This window comes from Lineus longissimus, chromosome 7, assembly GCF_910592395.1.
Source record: "Lineus longissimus chromosome 7, tnLinLong1.2, whole genome shotgun sequence".
NCBI classification, from domain to species: domain Eukaryota; kingdom Metazoa; phylum Nemertea; class Pilidiophora; order Heteronemertea; family Lineidae; genus Lineus; species Lineus longissimus.
In genome coordinates, this window is record NC_088314.1 from 20,324,428 (window position 1) to 20,350,462 (window position 26,035).

At 40.7% G+C, this 26,035-nt stretch overlaps 1 protein-coding gene across 3 annotated transcripts; it reads right to left on the minus strand.

The window, feature by feature from the left end:
• Positions 1 to 76: 76 nt before the first annotated feature.
• On the minus strand, positions 77 to 25,950 carry LOC135491115 (nuclear receptor subfamily 1 group D member 2-like). 3 transcript variants are annotated; one of them, XM_064776775.1, is made up of 10 exons: positions 25,884 to 25,950; positions 21,805 to 21,865; positions 12,844 to 12,938; positions 8,714 to 8,972; positions 7,338 to 8,236; positions 7,057 to 7,092; positions 5,472 to 5,710; positions 5,176 to 5,306; positions 4,794 to 4,886; positions 77 to 4,499 (listed from the first exon to the last, which is right to left on the minus strand). In XM_064776775.1, the coding sequence occupies exons 4-10, from the start codon at positions 8,958 to 8,960 to the stop codon at positions 4,342 to 4,344; spliced, it is 1,803 nt and encodes a 600-aa protein (XP_064632845.1). In that variant the 5' UTR covers positions 8,961 to 8,972; positions 12,844 to 12,938; positions 21,805 to 21,865; positions 25,884 to 25,950; the 3' UTR covers positions 77 to 4,341. The 3 variants fall into 3 exon arrangements, with proteins under 3 accessions (XP_064632845.1, XP_064632846.1, XP_064632848.1); XM_064776776.1 differs by lacking the exon at positions 25,884 to 25,950 and adding an exon at positions 24,736 to 24,805; XM_064776778.1 differs by lacking the exon at positions 7,057 to 7,092.
• Positions 25,951 to 26,035: the final 85 nt, after the last annotated feature.

Here is a 26,035-nt window from a genome sequence, read left to right on the forward strand (position 1 = left end):
CCAACCAAGGTTTTCGAGAGTTGGGGGGTTAAAAAGAGGGGGGAAATGAAGTAATGAAACAAAATGATAAAATTCCTTAACGCCAACATACAATTTTTCATATTTATTTCAAAATTCCACTCAACCAGGGAACAATATAGGTACCACCATCAAAAGGGAGACAGATCAAGTTACAATTCTTACAATTTCCTGGTCAGGAAACTAGACCAAGTCTATTTGATGAGTTCTGATGCAAAAGCTGTGGACGCCCTTCTGAAAATTTTTTGTGAGAAGATCTCTCACTGTCACAGAGTACCCCAGATCAGACTACCAGAGTGTTTCATTGCAAATCCTCACAAAGCCTCAGAGCCTAGTGGTCAACACTACTGGCTACCACAGAAGGGCCCAGGATACCGTGGAGAACCCAGGATTGTATTTCTGGATGAACTGGCGTGGCTTTCAAGAACTACAATTCTTGGCTCTTCACAGTCCTTTGAATGAGACTTAAAACCGAGGTTCCTTGTATCTCATGTCTATGACAGGGCAAGCTGAGACCCCACTAAGTGAGAAACAGGAGTAGCTTGCGTGGACTCTACCTCTGGCGGGAGACAGAGTCATTAGGCCAATACACAAAATTGGTGCAAGGCACAGCAGAAAAGTCTACACAAAGAGGCCTGTGAAGTGGCTTTCGCATATGAACTCCTGATTTCTCCCAATTTACTAATAAGGCTCGAATCCTCTGTGTATTATCCATTTTAATATAACACCGTGTCCCTATCAACATTAGACTAAAGGCTCATTTCAGAGCTGGCAGTGCATACTACACATAATAAGGACTGGCGATCATCGGCTTGAATACATTATAGATATAGCACGTTTTCAGTCAGATAATATTGCATTCAGCAGAACAAGTAGTAAATAATAACAATAAGTTTACATACAAAAACACTTCTAGGTAGACACATTTTCCAAAATACTTGTCTTGAAGCAAAAAGCCTTGAGAAATCTTTCATATCGCATTCCTTTCTTATTTTCAAAGTTTTTTGCATGTTGGCAGTTTTCAGAATTCAGCCGATTTTTTACGAGCCTCATCAGCAGCAGGTCTAAATATACCAAATACTGTTAAGGTATGTTTAAATAAACCCAAAAGTTGCCCGTCACACATCAAGGGCTTAGACAACAGAACGTGTCAAAAATTACAGCAAGAGTTGATATTAAATAAATTATATCGTTAGTTCCAGGGTTCCTTGGTTAGGTATCCTGTCTCATGCTAGTATATACTTGGACTAGTGCTCAACAGCAGTTTGTGCCACATCTCCCGAGTTCTTCTTGAATTTCCACACAACCGATCAACCTTGTAAGAAAACATAAATTTGGCGACGCCAAATCTTCATTCAATACTGTTATGTTGTTGATACAATAATAAAACAGGAATTCAGCAGTTTATGAAAAATAAACAATGCTGAATACAGCTATAATACTGAGCGGTATGTCCTGGGATCTTCATGAAGAAGTGAGTACTTGCTCATCAGATCCCAACAGTTTATTTGGAAATTTCCGGAGCAACACTCCAGCAAAAATGACAGAGATTGGGATACATTTTTCGTCATGTGCCAGCAGAAACAATCAGATACTGTTTACTGCGCAACTTTTACAGATAAAAATGCGAAAAAATGAAAATTGTAAAAAAATATTTTTTGATTGGAAGAAACAAGAAAAAATTACCCTAATTAGAAAAACTGAACAAAAATTTGAACAAAAATTGTGAAAATCGACTAACTGCAACATGATCAAAACGAGGCCTACAACTATGAAACAAGAGTTTCCTGTGTCAGATCAGACAAATGGCACCAATGATATATGTCTTAATATACAGTAATAAAAGTATTTTAAAATCTCACGGATAGGATACATTTTTTTTCTGTACACATGCAAAGCACTTTTTATAATTGAATATTCATAAACATATAGCTTTTATACATTTTATACAGACAACAACATTTATCAACAAATGTCTTAACATTTTCACGGCCAAACCTTGAAGTTCTACGTCGACTAAAACTCCCTCTTCCAGTTGGTTATCCCCACTCTAAAGTCGACAAAAACACCATCGTCAGAGAGAGGTAAGAAATCAAAAGCACACAGGCGGGTCTCTGAATAACACTGAGCGCGGGAGGGTGGAGCTGCAGCCTTAACTCTAGGCATGAGGCCTTGGGTTGGAATCTGAGATCCACCCAATAGTCATTCTGCACCATCAGAGGTCCTCCCACCATAACCTCATCAACCGAGTACAGGGTCAAGATGCTTAACAGTGTGGTCATCATGTTTCCCAAATGCAGAAATGATACAGCAGAAATAACTCATAAAAATCTCAATAGACGAGACTTGTTTCGATAACATCTTGTTCACAAAGATAACAAATCCGGCAAAATATCCCCACTTTTCTGTACAAAATGACGAAATACTATCATATTTCTTCCTACACATCATTGTGACCATATATGGTAATACTGCAATGTAATTTGATTGTCTCAGACGCAACACCCCTATGATACAATAATGAGATCACCCAATTATGCTTGAGGCTTTGAAATGGGCTGTACCATTATACAACTGCAGGACTTCAAGACATTATCATGAGATCCCAGTTATTGTGGTACATGTAGTGTTGTATAGTAGGCCGACATGTAGCATTGCTAATGTATACAAGTACATGTACATTTCAGTTGTCACTAAGCTAAGCATACATTGCATCCATCGTAAATGTTTAACAATACCACAATAAACACGACAAATGTATGGCACATGGGGATTTATACAATACAACAAAAAAGTCTTTCCAAAATACAAATTTTTAACAATATTTTTTTGAATGTTTTTAACAATACATGTATTTCACTAGATATTTTTACTGTTGGCGGTCAAACCGTGGTGCAAATATCTATACCAACTACATTCCAACTCAAACAGAGGTCATGCCACAGAGGTTTTTGAAAAACAAACAAAGTGATTTTTGGTATCGTATTGTCAATGATTTAAAGGACACAATACAACAGAGGTAAACAAAACTAAACATGTATCTTTCTATTAATACAGTACTATATAGACGTCTGTGGCATCATCCCGCTGATATTAACCCCTATGCACTGGCAGCTTTGAATTGAATTTGAATCCATCCAAGCAAATGTCTCATCTGATTTAAAATCATAAAACTGCATGTTCTCAAAAATTCATGCCAGAAACACATCATGTAAACCAGGAAATTCTCGCGATGCTTGAAGTTGTTGGATTTTTCTCATTTTCATATGATAGACTAAATATCCCGTATGTAGCCAAAATGTACTACTTTATGCATTGACAGTGCATTTCAAACGTCACGAAAATAAAAAGCTCACAAAAATTTCCTGGTTCACAGTATACTGGTATTATTGTCAACACCTAAACTACATAATAAGGATTATTACCCTGTTTGTCACTCGTCTCATTCTTAATTCATTTAAAAAATGTTCCCATCATTAAAGAGGGTAATACTTCATCAACTGAACCTATAATTCCAACAGGCAAGTATATAAAGCCATCGCCTGCCAGGCATCGCAGAAAAATACAAAAATAACATGTATAATGAATTGACAATCTTCATGAAATAAATCACAACCAAGAAATTACCCTGACATACTAAGAACTTCATCAATTAAGCTCAAAATGCTAAACAGACCTGGATTGTCACTGTATTCAGAATGGCCAGCAGCACTGCGTTACCTTACCGGCCGTGAGTCAGTTGGCGGTATTTTGGGAATCGATGCCAGGGTTTCTGCAGGATTCATTTTGACGGTACGTTTTGGAGAGGGGCAAAAAAATCAAACTTCTTTCAGTTTGAAGGACATGATTGTCTTCGCATTCAGCAGTAAATAACCATCATAATACTGATATGTAGTAAGCAGTTTAACTATACTTTCGTTGAAATTCATCGGTGTGAAGCTATTTACTTAAAAATCCTAACTTTATAATTTGAATTTTTCTCACCTAGCCGTTCACAGAAGTTTTGTGGACAACAAAGAAAATGTTGGAACATCAGAAAAATCTATTCACTGTTAAGACTGACTCGCAAATTACATGTTACATTTTACAACCCGTCACAAATCAATTCTAAGATTTGAAACCTCTTAACATTACATGCAGATAGGCGTCATCCCACAATTCCCAGTCATGTCAATTGCATCGTTTCTACTGCCGCCTCCATTACAAATCCAACAAAGTTTTGAAGAAAGAATTTCATGCCAGTTTTTGTCATGTCTCAACTATACAAGGTTCTAGGATGCCAGCACCACCTGGGGGGGGGGGGGCACAATCAATGATGTGTCCCTACACCTCCCCGTCAAAGACCTCCTGATGGAGCTCAGGGAAATGAGATGCGGCATCTGGGAGCTTCATCTTAATGTTATTAAGCACCTGTGCATGAGTCGTGTTGATCTTCCGCAGCAGTGGGATGATCTCGATCGCTTTGTAGAACATGGAATCCTCTGAAATTGTTAAGGAGGTCTGTCAAAAACCGTTACTAAAAACATACCCGCATCCCTGACTAAAGGAGCATTTGACTTGTAGGGTGGGTTGATTTACACATCTCTGCCCATGGCCAACGGCCTTCAGCATCAAATTCAAAATTTTGTATATCGGTGTGTAGGCCAGAGTCTTTTCTGATAATGTCGGTATGAATGCCAGCAGGTGGGAGAACTGAGACTGTCAACCTGAGGCTGAGTTTTACTTAGAGATGTAGGTATGAAATGCTTAGAGGTGGAGGAACTATGACTGCCTACCAGAGTATTTCCTAGTGATGTAGGTATGAAATGCTTGGAGGTAGAGAAACTGTAATTTGCTGATTGCCTTGTAGTTATGTAAACCGACGCGATCTGCAAAAAGGGAAAGTAATGTAAAATGGAGAGATGACACAAAGAGAGGCTCATTCGGCCACGGAGGGGGATTACTCCCAGGAGAATAACTCCTCCAGGTGCAGACCAAAGTTGAAGAAAAAGCAATGACATGAACCGCTCCTTACACAAGTGCTGTCCATGATAGAGAGGTGTCCTGATTAGAGAGGTCAAATTGATTGGAAACTACCGATTTGGGACCAAATCTAGTGTCCCTGATAGAGAGGTGTCTGCTAAGAGAGGTTCCACTGTAGTTCCTTCTCATACTCACCAGGTGACATGATCATAATCCCAGTAAAGAGGCCCATTTCTTCCCGAGTTAATTTCAAAGGGTTCACTTTGGCAGCGATGTTGAAAAACTCATCGAAGAAACTACCGATGGGCATCTTCTTAATAAGTTGCCTGAAATAAACAAAATGCCATTTACCGATAAAATAAATGATAAAGATTAAGAGGGTGCTGCAGACTAGAGATAATCTGGATCCTTTTGACTTCTACACTCGCCAATACTCCTAACAGGCACCCAACCATAGCAGCACGTAAAAAACATGACACAATGATACAAACCTTGGGATGTTGTCCTCTAAGTTTGGGTCAAACATCGTCTCGTTGACGTCATCAACCAGCATACAGAAGCGAGTGATCATCACCTCAAACGACCCCTGCTTGATTAGACGGATCTGGTCCTCCTGATGTAACTCAACAAACCCCGGTAAATACTTGCAGAATTTCACGACTCGCGTTATGATGGGGACCATGTTATCGAGAAACCGTTGCCAACATTCATAGGGAGCTGGTTCAACATCCTGGAAAGACAATCATACTTACTACAATACAATGTCAGGGGCGTAATGGCAGGAAAGACGTCATGTCTAGACAGTGCTGGGTGCCATGCGAGTGGCCTGTTCCATGATGTCAGACAGTGGCAAACTCATGTCATAAGAAGCCACCCAGTTCAAATCTCTGTGGCGACCAACATTGCTGATCTGCTTGGACCCATGTAGATACTGTGGTTTTGACATCCATGTGGACTCATGGCCTGTGTAGAAATTTCAATGAGCCACCGAAACCCTGCAGTTTACAAAAGGACCAAAGACAAAACTTTAGGGTCAGGGGGATAACGGACATACATTGCATCAGTCAGGGATAGAAAATCAGAAAGCTACAGCATGCAGTTATTGTGCACCTGAGAGAAATAATATTCAAAACATGGAAGCGCACAAAATCTGCAGGGCAGATGAATCAGCAGGGAGGCAAAGCAAGATGAATACACATGCAAATCTTAATCTTTCACTGTGGTAATCTATAATCAGGATCAGGATCATGATTCCTACCTTGCAAATCCCATGACGGGACATAACTGCAAAGCCTTTTGATATGTCATTATGCTAGTTGAAGGCTTCTGGTCACCGCTGCAGGAAAACTATGCTCAACCCCACTGGTAACGAGGTCATTTAGATTACCCGCATGTGTCACCCTGGGGTCATGATACCTCCATTCCCCACCAACGCCACCAGTGGTCATGGTAAACAATGAAATTTTCACTCGCGTTTTATTTGTGACCCGCCATGACAAAACAGGTCGCATGTCGCTCTGAGCTTGACAGGTTGAGACAGACTGGTTGTTCATTTCACCATTGTCTGCCTTTTGTAAAATCGGAGCATATCAATTTCTTCTATTATGTCCTGGTGTCATTTTAGGCTCATCTTCTGTGCGACATGCGACTCATTTTGTCGTGGTGGGTCACATTTGTGCAAATGTGTTATCAAAGAAAAACTAAAGGGGATGAAAATTTTTTCTCTGATGCAACCAATAAATTTTGGCAGCCAACATGAGATTTAGTGTATCCACAAGTGAAAATGAGCCAACTCACCAAAATTTTGCGTTGGAAAATATAACAGTTTATAGAACCTTGAATTACCTGATACCCACTTCAGCTGAGCTAGTTTTCCCTGGCGGTAACAGCGGAGAAAGACGTACCAGCCGAATGGGTCTTATACCGGCTATTTTTGCTAATAACACGGTTCGTCAAAGCATTTGAAATCAGCGCTAAAAACTCCATAGAGAATTGGTTATGCAAGATTGAGAAAGCAAGCAAATTAATATAAGCAGCAAAGCAAGCAAGGGCAGATGTACAAGATTATAAACTTACGGTACAGTTTGGGTCGGCTTGGTACAAGGTCATCATCTATATCACCAAAAGGAGAGGCATTAAAATACTTTGCCGAAGCCGATTTTATCACCTGGGGAGAGGATGTGCGGAAACCCCTCCAATGTACAACAGTAGGGATGAATGTGCTATGTACAATGGTAGTCAGGGATCCTAGGCCCAGGTTACATGTTTTACTTCCTGATCATATGTTTTTGTAATAGTATCAAGATCTACACTCAAATGCTATGACCTGATTTACTGATAGGTTGAATGATACTAACCAGATGTTTTGGCCGATTTGCCAGTCGCTGAAACGCCTCCGCCATCTTCGCTTCAGTGAATACACATGTTTTCTCATGAGCTTCTATCACTGCCTCTATCATCTGCTCCACTAACTTTGCCGTTTCAGGATTCTGATGACTGTCGTTATTCTTTAAATCAGGTATCTGTTGGCGTATTGTTGAAATCGGGTCTTTCCCGTCAGAAATTGGTTCGACCATGCGCTCAATATCCTGTGGAATTTTCATAAAATAGAACATACTAGGGAGTATATCCGTTGTGCTTTCTGGTAACATGACACTCGTCGACGGGCTAATTGGCTCCATTTTTGGCGCGTCTTGAATTGGCTCCATCGGTGGGATGTCCTGCACAATACTCATGCACGTTTCATTGATATTTACCGGCGTCTGCGCCGGCATGACGTCAGACATCGTCGTGGTCGTGACGTCTGGCAGCGGCTGCTGTGCCATGCAAGATGACCTATACTCCTCCTTAAATTCCTGTGAATACTGCTGTGGTGCCCCCATCCCGACTCCCATCGTACTAGGCGGGTACTGATGCATCTGATTCCCGTACTGAACTTTCATAGAATTGTCGTATTTATTGTACATATAATCAGTATTGTTATTGAAGCTACTAATATTTTGGTTCGTATATTCCTGCATAGGGGGCATCTCTGTGTTACACTGGTACGCCTCATGTGGATAATTTGGCATCATAGTCAAAGGAAAGTTTGGCTGTTTTCCGTTGGTTGCCCGGAGTAAGCGCTGGAGTTCGGCCATGCGGAGCTGGCTGAGAGTCTGAGGATCGAGAGCAGGATATGGGGCAATCTTTGGCACGGCTTTCAAATTACTCTGTTCACCAACCTTTAATCGTTTGGGGCGTCTTCCGAGTCTTGAGGCTAAAAATAGATGGAATTGTTGCTAAAGCATGCCAGTTGCATAATTGGCAGTGAAGCCAGTGTTTGATCAACTAGAACTTATCTCCTACAGTCAATTTCATTTACGATGGCTGCATTAGCCTTTAAACACCTATTTTACTGCTAACACCGTTTGAACAACTGGATCAAGAGAAACATTGGAAGAGTGGTGTTTTGGATAAGAAACCATGATCCACTAATGTGTAACACACCAAACTACAGTAGAACCCCTCTATTAAGGGCACACTTGGGACTGACAAGTGCTGTCCTTAATAGAGAGGTGTCCTGATTAATGAGGTCAAATTGAATGTAAATAACCAATTTGGGACCGAAACTAGTGTCCTTGATAGAGAGGATATCCTTGATAGAGAGGATATCCTTGATAGAGAGGTGTCCGCTAAGGGAGGTTCCACTTGCAGGAAAATAAAGAGGTTTATAACAAATCCGCAAACCACTGACCTTCCCGAGACATGCCTACTTGGAAACACTTCTTTAGCCGGCAGTACTGGCAACTGTTCCTGGTGAACGGCGTAATCTCACACTTCTCACTATTGGCGCAACGGTGCATCATGCCCTGCGTGATGCAGCGTCGGAAGAACCCCTTACAGCCCTCGCAGGAGTCAACGCCGTAGTGGAAGCCCGACGACTCATCGCCGCAGACCTTACAAAGCGGACCCTTCGGTTTGGTAGACATTGCCATCGCCATGTAGTCATCAACCTGGAATGAGAAGAAACAGAAGGAAATGTTACTTCGATTTAGAAAACTTCTTGCAAGCGTTTAGGATGAAGAAAGTTAACATTTATTAGGGTAATACAGTCAAAATCACAAATGACATCCTGTTAATCGCGTCATCGATGCGCTACCAGTGTATGTCCGGCATTTGTTATTGGTATCGTCTGTCATCACATGGTGGCGCTGGCCAAGAAATAGCTGTCGTACCAACAGGGTTAAGTGAGTGCACAATGCTATTGAGAATCCCCCCAAATTAGACCAAACTCAGCCATGTTGTACTTGAGTACAGCTAGCAACAACCAATTTAAGCACAACATCATCAATAAATCTGTTTATAATAAACTCAAGTTATTTGCACCCGATTTTCCCCAACTTGAGCACAACATCCGGGATATCAAGGCCCTTGTTGCTCTGCTGGAGCTCACGTGGAGATCTAAACAAACAACTAGAACTTTTGTTCAATACTTTGAGTGGAATAATCCACAAAATGTTTCAATTTTGCTCATTTAAATCTTTGAAGAACTGCGATGATGATAACGACAGTGTTGAGCAGTTACATAGCACCCGTGCTCAATTCAGATGAGATTCGACTCGTCAATTGCTTTGCCACGTTATAACCATAGATTCTGGCCATGACATTCCTGTTCGACCTCAACTCCAATGGAACATACAGTCCACTATGCAACAAGCGATGGCCTCGGAACTTTTCAATGACTTCTCAGTGACAGAAGTGGCACTTCTAGGCTGTGTCATCTGTGACATCATAAAAGAGTTAATGAAAGCTGCTAAGACCCCCAAAACATGGCTGACATTCTGGGTAGGATTACATAAAACATGGCTGACCGTCATAAGATTGTATGTCACAACAATGACCATTTCCTTGCTGTAGACACCTGCGATGAATCTTGCATGTCGGTGCAATAAAAATCACTTGTCTGCAGTGCGGCAGGGGCTAAAATTGGACGCAGAGAAAAGGCCCGAATTTTCAGCAGCTTCCAAATGCTACACCCAATACACGGTCAAAGCCAACAGAAATTGCAGAGAAGTCTAAACACCAGTTATATAAACTGAAAACAACAGGAAAACTTAACATCGGGGAATTTGTAAAGGACGGACAGGCTATAGACAACAAGAATCCACTTGACCTTTAAGAGGGCAACATGAGCATGACTAGCATGTTCCTTGCAGTACATCAGTGTATAAGTACATACCACAGTACATGCACATGTACGCAAGAATAATAGCTAAAAATGGCTGTCAGACGGCACCAAAGTATATCGCGTACCATCACCGAGATCAAGCCAAAGTTGGACCGAATATACAGAAAGAAACTCACAGTATAAATCATCTCAGCTCCGCGGGACAATATTTTCAATGTCTGCTATCCGTGTTCCAAAGTGATGCATACATACCTCACATACCGTCATCGCGCACTGCAGCGAGTGCCTGTATACACAATCGCTACAGCGCGGCGAGTATCGGCACTGATGAATTATGGACCATACTTGAGGTGGCGTTCGATGAGGGGTCAGTGGGTGCGTATAAATACCAAACTTATCAGCGAAAATGACTCGAGTGTGAACCACGACGACAAGTACTCTGATAATCACTCAACTATCTGCGATGAATCCGAAAATGAATTTTTTCCGACGTCAAAATGGGAGGCTGTGATTTAGTGCGTACTTGTCTGTGTGTCTGCTGATCGAGCCTGCGACGTAAGGATCGTTGACGGGACGGAGAAAATGCAATATTATGGGATGAGTGTTATAATGAGTGCTGGGACAGCACTTTCGTCAAACCACCATAAAAGATTGCGATGAATCTGGGCCAATTCTCCTCTAAATTGCTCTGTCAGAGGAATCTGCGTAGCTAACAGCTGATTGAGCATCTCATCATATTTAAAGGCCAATGCCATTTGTTAACAATTTGGAGTTTGTGTTTGAATTTGACAATATTGTGCAAAACTGCATTTCTATTTTCCTTGACCACCAGCAATTACGAACAGCACACCCCTTTAAGGTCCCATGGGGATGCAACTTGAACTTGAATCAGATGACGATGGGTGTGTTCCACAACTACGTGGCAATTGCAGCATGAAAGATTCTCGAAGCAATCAGGCCAATTTTAGCGTGGGTCAGTATTTAAACAATGCGTTCATGTCCGAGGACAATAATCGTGCACCCACAACATTTGAAGACAAAGGTCGGATAACAAAAAAACATCACCCACGGCGATAAAAGACCTTAACATCCTGTAAATTACTAATCACGTATTTCCTCATCATCGGTAATTAGTCCTGACAGGCAGATCAGTCCATGCTATACATCAGTATAATTCTATTATATGGATGAAATTCATCCTCACGATTTCTAAAGACTCTTTTGTCAAAAAGCCACCACCCAGTTTTGGCACAACAGACCTCTATTCAAGACATAAATAGACAACATCCTTCACAGAGGCTGCGCAGATGACATCACTCCATCAAAAGACGCCATTTTGGATGTCAATTTACGCGTCATTTACGCGTCATTTACACGTCAATAGTGCGACGTCAACTATGACGTCATCCACATTCCAACGTCCTGATGTAGCAAGTTGTCTTATGAGCAATGCACCAAGTAAACCCAGTACAAATATCACGTCTGCATCAAAAAAAGAGCGAGGGTATTGTATTAACCCCATTTCTTGTGATACAATAACAACCATTAGCATGAAGCTGATCAAGATACGCTGTGTCATGGAAAAAACACACCTGATGTTATTCAAGAAGTCTCTCCAAGTGGCAGACCTCACAACCCACAGCTAGATACTGAAGTCTAACGTTCAAGAGAGAACTCTGAATGAGATGCCACTCAATCATCCCAATAATGTAGCAAACATCACCTCCTCATTACTTCAACATGTTATGATCACAAAATGGCCGAGTCATTGATGATGTTTGGAGTGGCGCCTTGAGTGGCCAGCCTTGGAACAACTTAATGGAAAACTGCAGCAAATTTACAAACTCTTGGAACCAGCAGGCATCAAGTTATGCAAACCAACGCAAACATGACACTTTGAATTGAGAATCGCACATGACGAAAAATCATTCGATATAAAGTGTATAATCCGGCCAAGGACAGTCACGACGCATATGTTTCATGGATCAAAACCATCTGTGACTGTAGACTTCGTGTTAAAACCATTCATTGATATTTTATGTGGCTGTTGAGCTCAGATTTCCGACTTCTGAAGAGGTTTACTCGTACAAGCTCATTCACTTGATTTAGAAAAACCTCAATGACACAAATGATATGGGGTGGACGCCAAGCTTATATTTTGTCACAGTTCATGTTTGAAAAGGCTCAAATTGGCCAAACCAACACCAAAATATACACTATTGAGGGGTACATCCTGTCAATTCCAAAAAATAGGTTTTATCTGCAGCTTACATTTTACAGAACCTAACCCTCAATCAGTCCTCACTCCTGATTCAATCAGTCCTCTCTCCTGATACCTTTTTTTTCACGAAATTTGGCATGATGGCCACAGCCTACAGATATAATTTCATCATGTAGCACAGGAGCAGATGGTCTAGGTCAGATGGCTCAAAACACTACCAGGGTTTACGTCAGCCTTGTGAACATATTGCGTGGAAGTCCTATCCAGCACATGCAGGTGTTTTGGGGCGGAGGTCACTGTCATAGGGAAGTGGGAAATGCAGGAGGAGTTACTGATAAAGTGCCTCCCTCAACTTTCTAATTTCAACGCGGCAAGACCCAAAAAGGTTTTGAAATTGCGACCTATCACTCCAAAAGTCTGCGACTCTAAACCCCCCTGCCTACAAGCTTTCCCTAATTATGAAGAAATCACCCACCTGACCCACAGCAGTTGTGTGGTTGTAATAGAGTGAGGTATAAATCTTGAAGTTTGTTGAAGTCTTAGTTTCTCATTCCAGGCAAACTACAGCATCTGAAGAGAGAAGAGGACACAAGAAGGAGTTAAGATAAGAATAACTGAGATCATTACCAACTAAAATATGACAAGGAATAAGCAAGTATTTCATAACTTCCTTTCGGCTATTCAAAAATGTTTTGACTTTGTAAATTTTTCAGAATTTTGAGCTTATGACCCTCACCCTAACCCAACTCTGACAGATGAAAAAATTTCTAAGTCCAAATATTCTTTTCACTTGTTTTTTTTTAAGCTCAAAATGAAGAAACATGGTCAGTCCAAAAACATTTTTGAACATCAAAGAAGGGGTCATTGTATTGGGCAGTGTACATGCTTTTCTTGTTATCTATACTTCTCTAATTAACCAATTATGTTACAATTAATCAGATTAGTACTTATTGCCTAAGATCATGGTAAAGGGATTGAACAGAAAGGGAATATTAAAACAGCTTTTAATCTCAGTGAGCACTCCGGTTGTTCAAACAAGTCGATGGCCCACACATTACATTACGGGAGAGGTACCCCATGCCGACTCAGTGACCCCAGATTCTTTCAAACACTGGCAATTTTGCAAGTAAACATCAACAGTAAAAACAAAATTCAGTTGAAACTTGTCAACCTCAACAAAAAACAAACACAGTCACTAACAAGTAAACAAGTTTGACAAGTCCACATAACTTTATCATTCATGCCACTAGACACACCAAGTTACTCGGTACGAAAATCTTCCCATACATGTAATTCCCTCCTTGCCTCTTAAATACCGGCAGCAGTTCGAATATGTTATTACACTCGACTAAATTTAGTACGCCAAACATTCTACTATTGACTTTAGGATCGTAAGCACAATAAAAAATAATCATAATTCAGCGCTGGTGAGCGCGGCTATTCTTAATTTGTTTTTATAATTGCGATGATTTCTCGCACATGTTTTCTAACAAAGCGGGCGGTATCGCATGAATTTCAAGTCGGATTCTCAGGGTAACAATCGTGTATCCTACACGTGTATACATCACCAAATGAGCCGTCCATTGCTTAACCCATTAGGCGAGACATTTTTTATACTTTGGTAAGCATGCCCGCTGATAGATGATTAACTGAAAATGTGAAGGAAAAAAAAAATTTTTTTTTGGTCATTTAGCAAGCCCGCTGCATTCAAAATCGCCGAAAGCCGAGAAAAATTTTTTTTGAATTTTTTGAAATAAAATAAAATTTTATTTTTATTTTTTGCTCCTCTAAGCTGCCTCTACAGAAATTTTCCATGAGAGCAAAAAAAAATTATTTTAAAATTTTTGTTCCACCCTCCTCAACTTGTCCTTGGATGAAAAAGCACTCTCACCAAGGAATTCATTTCAACAATTTTTTGAAGACTATGTCTAAAGAAGTAAGATATGACTGATATGCTTCAATAGGAAACACTCTTCCACTGAGAAAATCTCCCCAAAGGGCAGATATAACCAACAAACTCAAAAGCTCCTCAGGCCAAAAAACAAGGAGGAATCTTGATAGAATTATCTTCAAAGTGCGCAAGAGCGAAACATGATTGGGTCAAAAAACCCTGAGGGTAACGGAAAATAACACTGATATACGAAGGTAACCTTTACAGATTCGATTCCCAAAGATTCCAGGAAAGAAGTTTTTCCGAGCCGTAGAATTATCTAATTAGAGTGACCCTGAGGCTTGGGTCAGTTTGTCCGACCAGTTGTTAATTAGATTAATTACCGGTAAATGAATAATAATGATAAGCCTTTCCAAAAGTGGGAATAGGTAATCGTCATTTTTGGGGTTTTTAGGACCGATTTCGTTGACAGCGAGAAAGAATTTTGTATGATCATGAGAAGGAGAGAATGGAATTTGTTGTCCTGGCAAAGCAATGGCTGCTATTGGCAAACGTTTTTCTCAAAAATGGTCCTTCAATCTAGGTCACATTTGTAATGTCTCCGGTCTAAATGACCAAAATGATAAGTTATTGGAACTATCAACGTTGTGTCGTTCTTATTATCAGTTCAAACTATTTCAAAATGCTGGAGGCAAAGATTTCTCTCTCAAAACATTGTCAGAAGCGAAGATTTCACTTAGATCCAGTTCCTGGTGATCACAAGTCTATAAGGTTACCCGGTTCTCAAAATAAAGTGACTGAAATTATTAAATGGGCACTCACCAAATATAAACACGTCATTCTAGGCGTTTGGTGTCGGAGCAAACTGAGTCAAGCAATGGCTGCCGTATGCAGATTTCACTCACAGCACCCTTCATCAGGGTAACGTTTGTAATGCGCCAGTCTAGGTTACCCAGTTTTCTAAATTAAGTTAGTAGAAATGATAAGTTACACTCACCAAGAATGAAATATGAAATTATTCCAAAGTTTCGATGTCGCTTCTTTCTGTGTCAAACAATGGCTGCGGAGCGAAAACGTTGCGATCTAGGTCCCGATCTTTTCAGGTCTCGGTAACCCGGATCTTCAGCCCGTACAATTATCGTTACAGAAATAACAGGAAGACGTATGCGCTATATTAATGTTACATATCGGGTTACAATATTCGAGGATGTACATGTATAAGCGATATGTACTTTCACCATTACAGAGCAAGATTTCCCATCAATGTGTTAGGAGTCTGGTAAAGATCGGATATGAAAGGTAGAGTGATTCGCCCCGGGGCGGTACTTCAAAATTATTAAGTTTTGAAGCCGAGGAATTTCTACTTGAATGGTTGGAGTACCCTCTCATGAGATACACAGCACACATTTGAAGAAAATATCTGTCTATTACTTTCAAATCATGCAATTTGAACAACAGGTTCATCTACGCTTGCCCTTTCTTTCTTCAAACGACGAGGCTATAATCAAACACGCAAGCTACTTTGAACACTTCCTATCAAGCACAACAATAGCATACTATATAGACTCCACTGAGGAAGTCCACGCTTCTCCGATGAGCATTTACGCAATCTCCAGCATTAACATAATGGCTAAAAGTGGCTCAGCCATCCTAAGTCTTCGATATGAATATATTTAGCATTTTAAGCATTCTTGACGCATAATGAAGGAAGATGGTCTCTGCACACGATCGGGGATTTCACTCCTCTCGCATTCATGATCACCGAATGAAGCTCATTTTAATACACTTCACATCAAGTGTGAGGAATTATCATATTAGTCGCATATGAATGAGTCGTTAAGATGCGAGCTAATTGGTTTTAAATCTGAGGCAATTCCCCTTCAATTTGTTGATTTCCTGATCGTGAGGTGCATTATTCGGGCCGCTGCGTGGAGATTTCCTGAGCTGGCTGGAGTGTGTGTTCAAGTGCCGGAGGAGTGATGTACATTTTATGCACTTCGGCAAGAAATGAATACAACGGCTGCATGATGGTCAGACCAAATAAGTCCGTACACAAAATCATAGTCTCTCCATATTGGTTTAACCAATTCAACACCTGTGTCAGCATCAGTTGGACAGATACCACTTTACCTCAACAACACCTCAGAATAGTTGCCGGCAAGCGTTTGTTGCCTCCAGATGGACTCTATCGAGGAGCGTCTGGGTGGGATATTAGTATGCGAAGCCGAAAACCGCGCAAACTACAGACTCATAGAGACCAGACAGGCAGGATGACCGCACTGTTGAAGAACTTGCTGCTATTTATATTCTCCTGAAATCAGTCGTAAGATCATTCCGAAAAAAATATACAGTTTTCAGATGCTCTGCATAAACACCGACTTCAAAGATAACTTGGAAACATTCATTTTGGTTTTGAGGTTTCCAAGACCTTGGATCAAAATCACTCCAAAATGATCTTTCCAACACAAAGTACACAGCCTTTAGTTTTCTTATCGCACAGTGGTCAACAGTGTTAGATATGTTCATCGGGACATCATAACCCACTAGACGAGTAGGCTTATCTCGTTTGACCAAAAGTACACAAGAGTTATCACTGACATGGAGTGTGGCCGTCATTTTCGATGACACTTCAGAAGGAAGGACGGGCGTTTGGGCGACGGTCTGGCAAGTCACAGCCTGTTACTGTGTGCACATTGCATACTTGGAACTCGAGTTAGTTACCTAAGCAGATCTGGTGTGTGTTACATGACATATGCTGCCGAATGGCTGGGCAACCTTGAAGCAAGGAGCAACTCAAAAAGGTTGGAAAAATACACACACTGCTCTCAAATCAGCCTTCTGGCATAACTTGTAGAAACCTGTGCAGTGATTATCAAGGATTTGGTAGCCAAACAACAAACTGGTTGAGAGAATGTAATCTTGGTAGACAATTGGTAAAGCCTTGGTAGACAATTGGTAAAGCCTTGGTAGACAATTGGTAAAGCCTTAGTAGACAATTGGTAAAGTCTTGGTCGACAATTGGTAAAGTCCTGGTAGACAATTGGTAAAGTCTTGGTAGACAATTGGTAAAGTCTTGGTAGACAATTGGTAAAGACTTGGTAGACAATTGGTAAAGTCCTGGTAGACAGTTGGTAAAGTCTTGGTAGACAATTGGTAAAGCCTTGGTAGACAATTGGTAAAGCCTTGGTAGACAATTGGTAAAGCCTTGGTAGACAATTGGTAAAGACTTGGTAGACAATTGGTAAAGCCTTGGTAGACAATTGGTAAAGTCTTGGTAGACAATTGGTAAAGACTTGGTAGACAATTGGTAAAGTCTTGGTAGACAATTGGTAAAGCCTTGGTAGACAATTGGTAAAGACTTGGTAGACAATTGGTAAAGTCTTGGTAGACAATTGGTAAAGTCTTGGTAGACAATTGGTAAAGTCTTGGTAGACAATTGGCAAAGACTTGGTAGACAATTGGTAAAGCCTTGGTAGACAATTGGTAAAAGCAACAGACACAGCCACTTTGCAAGCATTTCTTTGTAGAGAGAAGAGCCTGAATAGCTGGATCATTGAATGTCCCAGTGGTTGTGCCAAGGAACATACTATGGAAACAATAGGAGAAAGCAACAAATCCACAAAATGCTTAATGCTTTTTCACTCACGAGCATCAACTTTATCCTTGTGGCATTTTTCCTCAATTCATGTTTGCTATGTGACCTTGTGACGTAACAAAACTTTTACACGTTCACATTCAGCTCCTATTTCTCTGGAACCACAGATTCTGCAAAACGAACTAGAGACCAAAAGCCAAATTCTTACACGCAAAACCAACCATATCTTTAGCAAAAACTGATAGAGGAACAGCAGGGCGCTATTTTGACAATAATCAAAATATATATTTAGGTATGAGTGCACTAACTAACCCCACGTACTTCCATGGTTTGTTTATCGATACGCTTTGTTGTATTATTACTTCGCCTCATTCAGGTGGTTCTACGACTTATAAAAATATCACCCAAGCAAAATCGTGCTGATGATGGAACTGAGCGAATCCACGCGTGGGCTGGATTGAATGTTTTTGTAACGAGAGACGATTTTGTATGGGGTGCTTATAGTCTATGCTTTCGACCAGTTACCACATGTGGCTTTTCCAACTTCTCATCACACTCCCAGTAAGTCTGGGGATTTTGCTCAGTCGTGAGTGCTGTTGTCTTTGAAAGAGTTCCTGTCAGGACTCTAACAAAAGAACATATCACTCTAAATGAAATGTTATGCAACAATACACTGGCATAATTGACACCAATAGGGATCTTGGTTGATGGTGTGATTACGATTGTATGCAAGAAAGTGGCTGGCAAAATTATGAAATTGTTCGCACTCTCGGGTAACAAGAATTCTGAAGCGCACACACAGGAAAATCATTGTTTATTGATTATAAGCCGAGACTTTTTTTATACCTTGGTTAGTGTGCTCTTTCATCCAAGGATAAGCTGAGGTGGGTGGAATAAAAATAAAAATAAAAATTTTTTTTTTGCTTTCACGGAAGACTTCTCTGTGGAGGCAGCTCAGAGGAGGCAGAAATTTTTTTTTTTTATTTAAAAATAAAGTTTCTGTTTCCATCTTTGAGTGGCATTGTGGGTAGATCTCGCAAAACTCTAGTTTGGTCTCACTCCACAGTGCGGCAGTTGTCAAATTTTGCACTCGGGCTTCGTTGATCTGAATAATATGAAAAATAAAAAATTTAAAAAAATTAATTTTTTTTCTTGGTTTTCGTTGATTTTGAGTGCAGAGGGCTTGCCAAATGACCAAAAAAATTCACATTTTCAGTTTATCGGGAAGCGGCGGGCACGCTTACCAAGGTATTAAAAAAGTCTCACCGAAAAACCCTCCCCCATTTACTTAAGTGGCTAACAATACCATGAAATCAAGTTTCATCAGCCAACTAGAAATAACATGTTTTTGGTAAATGGGGTATCAAATCAGTAAGAAATATTTGAATTTGATCAGTACAATTAAAAAACACACTGCATTTAGAAAGTGGACACAAGACGACCGACAAAACACATCAAAATTTGGTCCATTTATATGTTGGTCACAGAAACTAGTTAACGAATACATCCGCATATTATCTGATGAGATTATCAACTGAGATGTTACAGAAACTCAGTGAAGTCGGGAGACACTAGACCTGTCTCACCAAGGTGCCGTATTCAAAATGGCAGCAATACACATCACCATCTTCGAGCAAATGCTGTCAACAGGTTACAATGAAAAACCAGACAAGAAATGATATAACAATCCCAGGAGCTTTCGGAGAAAATTGAGACAGACTAACCTGAACTTTGTGTGACCGGAGCGGAGTCCTTAATGAAACAAGACATCGGAAAATATCTGGATAAAAACGATTCTGACATGTGCAGTTGTTATCGGGGACCACATTATCACCGAATTTGTATTTGTTCTAACTTATTATTCATCAGACAGGTGCGTTTCATAGGACATCTCTCACCGGGTCGAGGTAAAAAGGTTTACTCGACAAATAGTTTCCTGATAAGGAAGTTTTCCTCTTATCACGTTTATCTGCCGCGCTGGGAGTTAGGAAATTTGTCTCTGATGGACGGATCAAGGATTCCCAAAGTTACACACAGAAATTCTGGGCACTTCCGCAAGCGCTTTCTAGAAAACCAGCAACGTCTGTCTCCGCGACATGCAAATTGATTATAACAATACGAGTAAGACATCTACATACAGTGCTAAATCCAACTAAGTCCTGCAGGTCAAGTTAGAGGACTGACAGCTAGATGTTAGTAGTGCCTGACTTGTAGGGGGTGAGGTTCAAGGAGGCTCAGGAGGCAATTGGCATTCACCTTTGGCCATCTCTGCCAGCTAAGGTACTCATTTAGTCGCTCAATGAGAGTGGCCCTTGTCTGCATCTCGTCCCAGCACTTGTCAAAGCGCTGATCAAATCCTCTGGTATACAGACACCATCACCATTTCCAAAAGCAACCAGCTCAACCACTTGTCAAGCTCTCATCAAATACTATATACTGAGACCATCGCCAGCTCCAGGAGCAATGGTATTCATATGGAAAGTGATAAGGCATTTGCCTCCCGAGCCTCCTTGAACCTCACCCCCTACAATTCAGGCACTACTGACATTTAGCTGTCAGTCCTCTAACTTGACCTGCAGCACTCAAGTTTTTACACAACTTTGATAGAATGGCGCACCCACTCTTGGCAGAGGATGGAAAATAAAGCGTTTAAAACGAGATTCAAGACATGAGGATGACTTGCTGCATAAATGTACCAGAGTGTGGAATGTCCATTGATAGTAAAATCAACACAGTATATCACTGCCCCAACATTTCTGCATCTTGTAATACGAACCGTTGATATTTTATCTTTCGTATCCGCTGCATTGTTCCAAGTGACCTCATTGACTTCTATTGTTAACCATGTCTCTCTGTTGTAGCTATCCTCAATGGCTGAATCAAGCTCTCGCCCACCAATCAGTCGGCATCAGTCTCAGTGCTGCTTGACCAATGCTTAGTTCTCTACCTGACCAACGTTTTGGACACAAATCAAATCTTCTCTGAATGCTCAGAGTGATTTTTATAAAGATTTCCCAATTTGATCCATCAAACGATGTGGTTTATCTTCATTTCACATCATTTAATGGATCCATCAAATGATGTGGTTTATCTTCATTTCACATCATTTAATGGATCCATCAAATGATGTGGTTTATCTTCATTTCACATCATTTAATGGATCAAATTGGGAAATCTTCAATTCACTTGTTACGCATGGATCACACCTCATGCAGCTCTTCAACTGACGTTACATCATTATTAGGCCGTTAATTAACCATTCAATGTGGTGGTGATGATATCATAGACAGATGATTCCAGAAATACTGGCTGGACCTGGGTGGTAAAATATAGCGTCAGTTGTCTTCTGTCAAACATAACAGAATCGCCCCCCCCCCCCCCCACTTGAGGCTTAAACTGCGTGTTTCACACCTTCTATATCTTCATGACCTTTTGTCTTGTATAAATGACCCTTACGACCCCCCCCCCCATTTAAGGCTAAAACTGTGTGTGTCACACCTTCTATACCTTCATGACCTTTTGGCTAGTATAGTTTCAGCAGAAAATCTCCGCCCCTCCATTCATGCTACAGCTTGCTGTCAAGCTAAAATCCTTACAAATGTACCGAAAAGACATATTATGCCCTATTGTAGGCAACGGACATAAATACCGGACACATGAAGTACGCAGCCGAGATAGCTAATACACCAATGATCGCGGCGCAGCCGGCAAAATGGCCGAATCGTTAAATTTCGAGATTAGGTCAACACTCGAGGTAGGGGTGCGTTGGTTCTAGTGGTGGGTAGGATGGGGTTATACCACACACGATTCAAAAGCAAATACAGCACCACGTGACACGTCAAGTAAAGCCTAATATTCTGTAGCATTTTGTCACTCTCCACAGCTTAGCAAATGTATTCAAATCACTCAGAAAATGAGCACCGTAAGAAGTCTCAGTTTCTGTCATTTACCTTTCTATGCCTACTGGTGTTCTAAAGGAGGGCAGGTCTAGTTTCTACAGGGGAGGACTATCTGTAAAGACACAAGACAGACTTTGTTGAAGAGATTTGACTCATCTTTCAATGAAAAGTACTCAACGTCACAGTGTTTGGTCACTAAAATCTTAAGCTTTAGCGAATTTGATGGCTTTTTAAACAAATTGAGAATCATGGCAAAGCTGATGGGCTGAGGCAGCAAAACGATTTCATGAATGTTGGGCGTCAGGTGGCAATTAAAGTGATGGTCGTATGTCCCAGCATGCACTCTATCCTGAAAATGAAACACGTACCCACAATTACAATCTAGGACACCAAGAAATCCTGAAAAACAATGTAAATGCTATTCCCTGTTGCAAGTATTAGGTCCACTGAAACTCTATACGATTTTATCCAGTTTTAAACACACACCAACAGAAAACGTCCCCTAAAATTCACAGCCTGAACAAATAAGATGAAATGATGGCACAAACTTACAAAATGACGGGAAGAAATCCGTCAACGATGAAAGCCGCACTAGAAGAGTAAAGTCAATAATCCAAGTACTTTCAAACTGCGGCGTTCAGTCTGAGTACGATTCTTAAAAGTTGAACTGCAAGTCAATAGCTGGGTTATCTTGTATTCATTTAGAGCGGTTAATCAAAACAGAACCATGGAGTCCAAGGAGTGGAATGCTGGGAAATCGCGATGAGAGACACGGATACGCCACCAAACTGACTCATGACGAGTATAAATGTCTTCTGTATTGTTATTTGGCATCAGTGGGCGTTTAACCCTCGCAGTCTGACCCTCAGGACTATGTCAAAAGTTCAAACATCACAGAAAGCCTGCCTTCGCCCACGATGTACCTCATTTTCGCCAAATCAATCACTGCGCTATTTCATCACAAGTCTTGCTCCGAAAGATTGTTACCCAGTTTCTTGACGTCGCGACCTCTAACAGTTTGGTGCTTTGGGACGTGTAGAATGTTTTCAATGACGCACTCTCAATCGTCTGATTTCTCCTGATCTTTCGTGGCAGATGAAATGCAAGCAGTACCAAAAATTAAAGTTTTCCAAATATATTCTAGACTTCGAGAGGAAATGCGTTTAAAAGCATGCAATATTTCTAAAACCGGAATTGTACATTGGACTAAAAGTCAAAATGATCCAAACAATTGGCAAACAGGTTATGCATGAAACGGACAATCTTGCTCAAAAACTACGACCACATTTTTTTGTTACCCATTACACCAAAAAAGCACAAAATTTCATTTTAATTTCCTTTTCTCCACATATGACAAACATTTACTTTGGCCAGTACTTTGGCCAATACAGATTACCTCCATAGATGAAAGAAACAAAATTATTGGCCATTTACTTTTGACAAAGTAGATTTAATTCAATTGACATGAAATTTAATTAACCCGGTCACATGATTCTAGAATATGAGAGACTAAACATCAGAAAGTGGAATAGGGCAGAATGAAAACAATGTCAATGATGTGAAATTTTATGATATGATATTCGTAGAATTTAAATCGATACAAAGGTCAGGAATTATATGATTATAAATTATTAGGTCGTCCAAAAACATTGATTTTCCTACTGATGAGAGTGATAGTAGCTAGAAATGTAAAACGGCAGGGAAGAAAAAGGCATTGCGATAACATAGACAGACTTTTTAAATGTGTTAACTGTATTGTTCTGGAAACATACCAAGTTGAAAATCACAGGTTTGTTAAGAATACCATTTATGACATAACATGTACCCCGCGAAGGTCCTCAGGCTCAGACTAACTCAGAGAAACTGCTCAATAAGAGCAATGTGGGCAAGTGTGGTACTGTCTCAGTATGAAACACTGAGTGTCAATCGAAACACCAACAAATGATAAGTTCAAAGTCCTCAAAGGAGACATAAGGTTTTGAACGGACACTGATTAAAGGTGATACATGTACAGCCAAGGGGGGATTATAGACATGGAAACAGACACCTGACCCCGCCTAGTCTCGGGCTCACTCACTCAAGGGGGGTATGCATGCGTGTTCAAGTGTTGGTCCTCAACATAGATAGGATCGGAAACTCACTTATGTATGTAGGAGTACGCAAGACATCAATCAAGCTGCGAACCATTCCAACCCCTTAACATGGTATCAGCTTTTTCTGTTAAAAAGCCCATGGACTTGCGCAAAGTTTAAAAGGAACGCCAAGTTGGTAACTTACATGCCGTCTTGAACAACCTGGCCCATTCAGCCTACAGATCATGCCCTTGATAAGTCCAGAACTAATGTAGCGTTATCAACCTCTAAGGCATGCTGGGGGAAAGGTTTTCATGAATTTGATGGGCAAAGGGACGAGCATAAACCCAGACAAGACATGATGTGTTACATGTACTTTAGAGTTCGCCAATGTCGACGAGGCAAATATGACATGAGAGAGAAATGCACCCAGCAAACTTGTATCAATTACACCAGACTCCAATGTCTGTACGTCATTCCGATCGATTCTCTGTTTTGTGTGAGGCATATCAACAGATTGTACAAGTGTCAGATGCCAGGGTCACTAACCCTGCTGCGTGATATTCTACATGCGTCCCTGGTGTTTGGGACATTCGTGTCCGACACTGCATGTACTGGGTCCTTCAACCAGGGTGAGCCTGGGGGCTTGGTTGGTTGAGGATAAGGTGAAAATCGGTAGGAGTGGAAATATTTGTGAAATCGTAAATTTTCAGTGACACTTTTGGGAGGGGGCACTTTTCCCCCGAGTAAGCTAACACTGGTAGTGGTAATGATACATGATACACGTATTGAAGTAGTTCAAGCTGCTTTGATAGATGGAACTGAACAAAAGAAGAAACAGCTACGACTCCGTATATTACTGGTAGAAACACTCATACCCTAGTAGAAACATACTAGTAGAACTACATACCGGGACAAGCAGAACATCGGTCCAAAATGACTGAGAAACGTCCTTATGCCTTGTTTAGCTTCCTGAATTTTGATAGAGAAGGAACACATAGGACACAGAAAACTTCCTGCTTGAGCACTGCAAGAGTTTACACATGATGCCGTGATTACAAAGTACACACTGGGTATGAATGAGCGCAGTCAACATACATTTTGTATCACAGCTGGGTCAAGTGCAAAAAAGTTCCGACATGGTCAGGATAGGAACAGTCGGTCATGTTTTAAAATCCAATAGAAGACTGAGACATGTATGAGACCAGTCTACCAGTGCTTGGAGCAAATGAATGAATTGTAGAAATTAGAGATAATCGAAAAATCGCCACGAGTTGTGGTTTTTACAACATGCTCTATGTGCTGTGATTTCCATTGCATGGAGAACATTTTCCATAAGGCTGCATGGCCAAGTTGTCCCTATAAATTCTCAATAACAATGACTTGCAGCTCTAATGTCAGAATCTAGTGAAATTTGCAGCACACAGAGTCAGATATTTCAGAAAATTCTCAAGAAACAAGGTTATTGTATCAACAGGACTATACAAGTAACTCATACTTGAGCTAGAACTGAAAATATTTCACGAGGGAAGATCTTTGGTGGCTGCCTGAAACAACACACATTTGTATGACTGACATGACTGGTCCTGCATGACTCCGATATATCCCAATCTTCGATAATCTGTGAATGTAGAACTATGGTTTTTTCGGAGTCCAGACATAATAATCAGACATGTCAGGGCTTGCCCTGGATGACTGGTCCATTGAGGGTAACAGGGAGGAAGCCTGTCCAGTTCTTCAAGAACTATCCAGTTGGATAGCGAGAGTGGCAATGATTAGGTTGGCCAGGGGGTCATGGCTCCTCAGTAGTGGGACTGCAGTATCGCTACTCCCATTGCTGCAAATCAAACCGTAGTCACGAGATGTGCTGTCGAGAGTGATATAATAATGTCACAGAGAACGTGAAGTTAGGATGGTGTGAAATTTTGACAGCCAACTTGACACACTGATATCTTTTGAAACAACAGTTTCGAAATGAAAACAATTGGACCTACATGTCTATTAACAATACTTCTTCACCTCCGTCAAATCTGAACAGTGATAAATATCGCAACTCACCTCAAATCTGTGTTTATTTCGACCTGCCTCCCACCAAAAATGTTATCCCTGACAAAGTGGATTACCGCATATGCCAGGAAGAATGATTCGACCTCCCAACTAAAATGCAATTTCTTTCAATAATGCTTCGCATCATTATTAAAAAAATTATG

What these genes read in the sequence shown, in the direction of transcription:
- LOC135491115 (XM_064776775.1), bottom strand. Translation starts at nt 8,960, where the DNA reads ATGGCGATGGCAATGTCTACCAAACCGAAGGGTCCGCTTTGTAAGGTC. An exon ending in TTAGAGGACAACATCCCAAG is followed by an intron (nt 5,307 to 5,471) that starts GTTTGTATCATT and finishes TGTTTATTTCAG; the next exon opens with GCAACTTATTAAGAAGATGC. An exon ending in GATTATGATCATGTCACCTG is followed by an intron (nt 4,887 to 5,175) that starts GTGAGTATGAGA and finishes CCCTTTTTGCAG; the next exon opens with ATCGCGTCGGTTTACATAAC.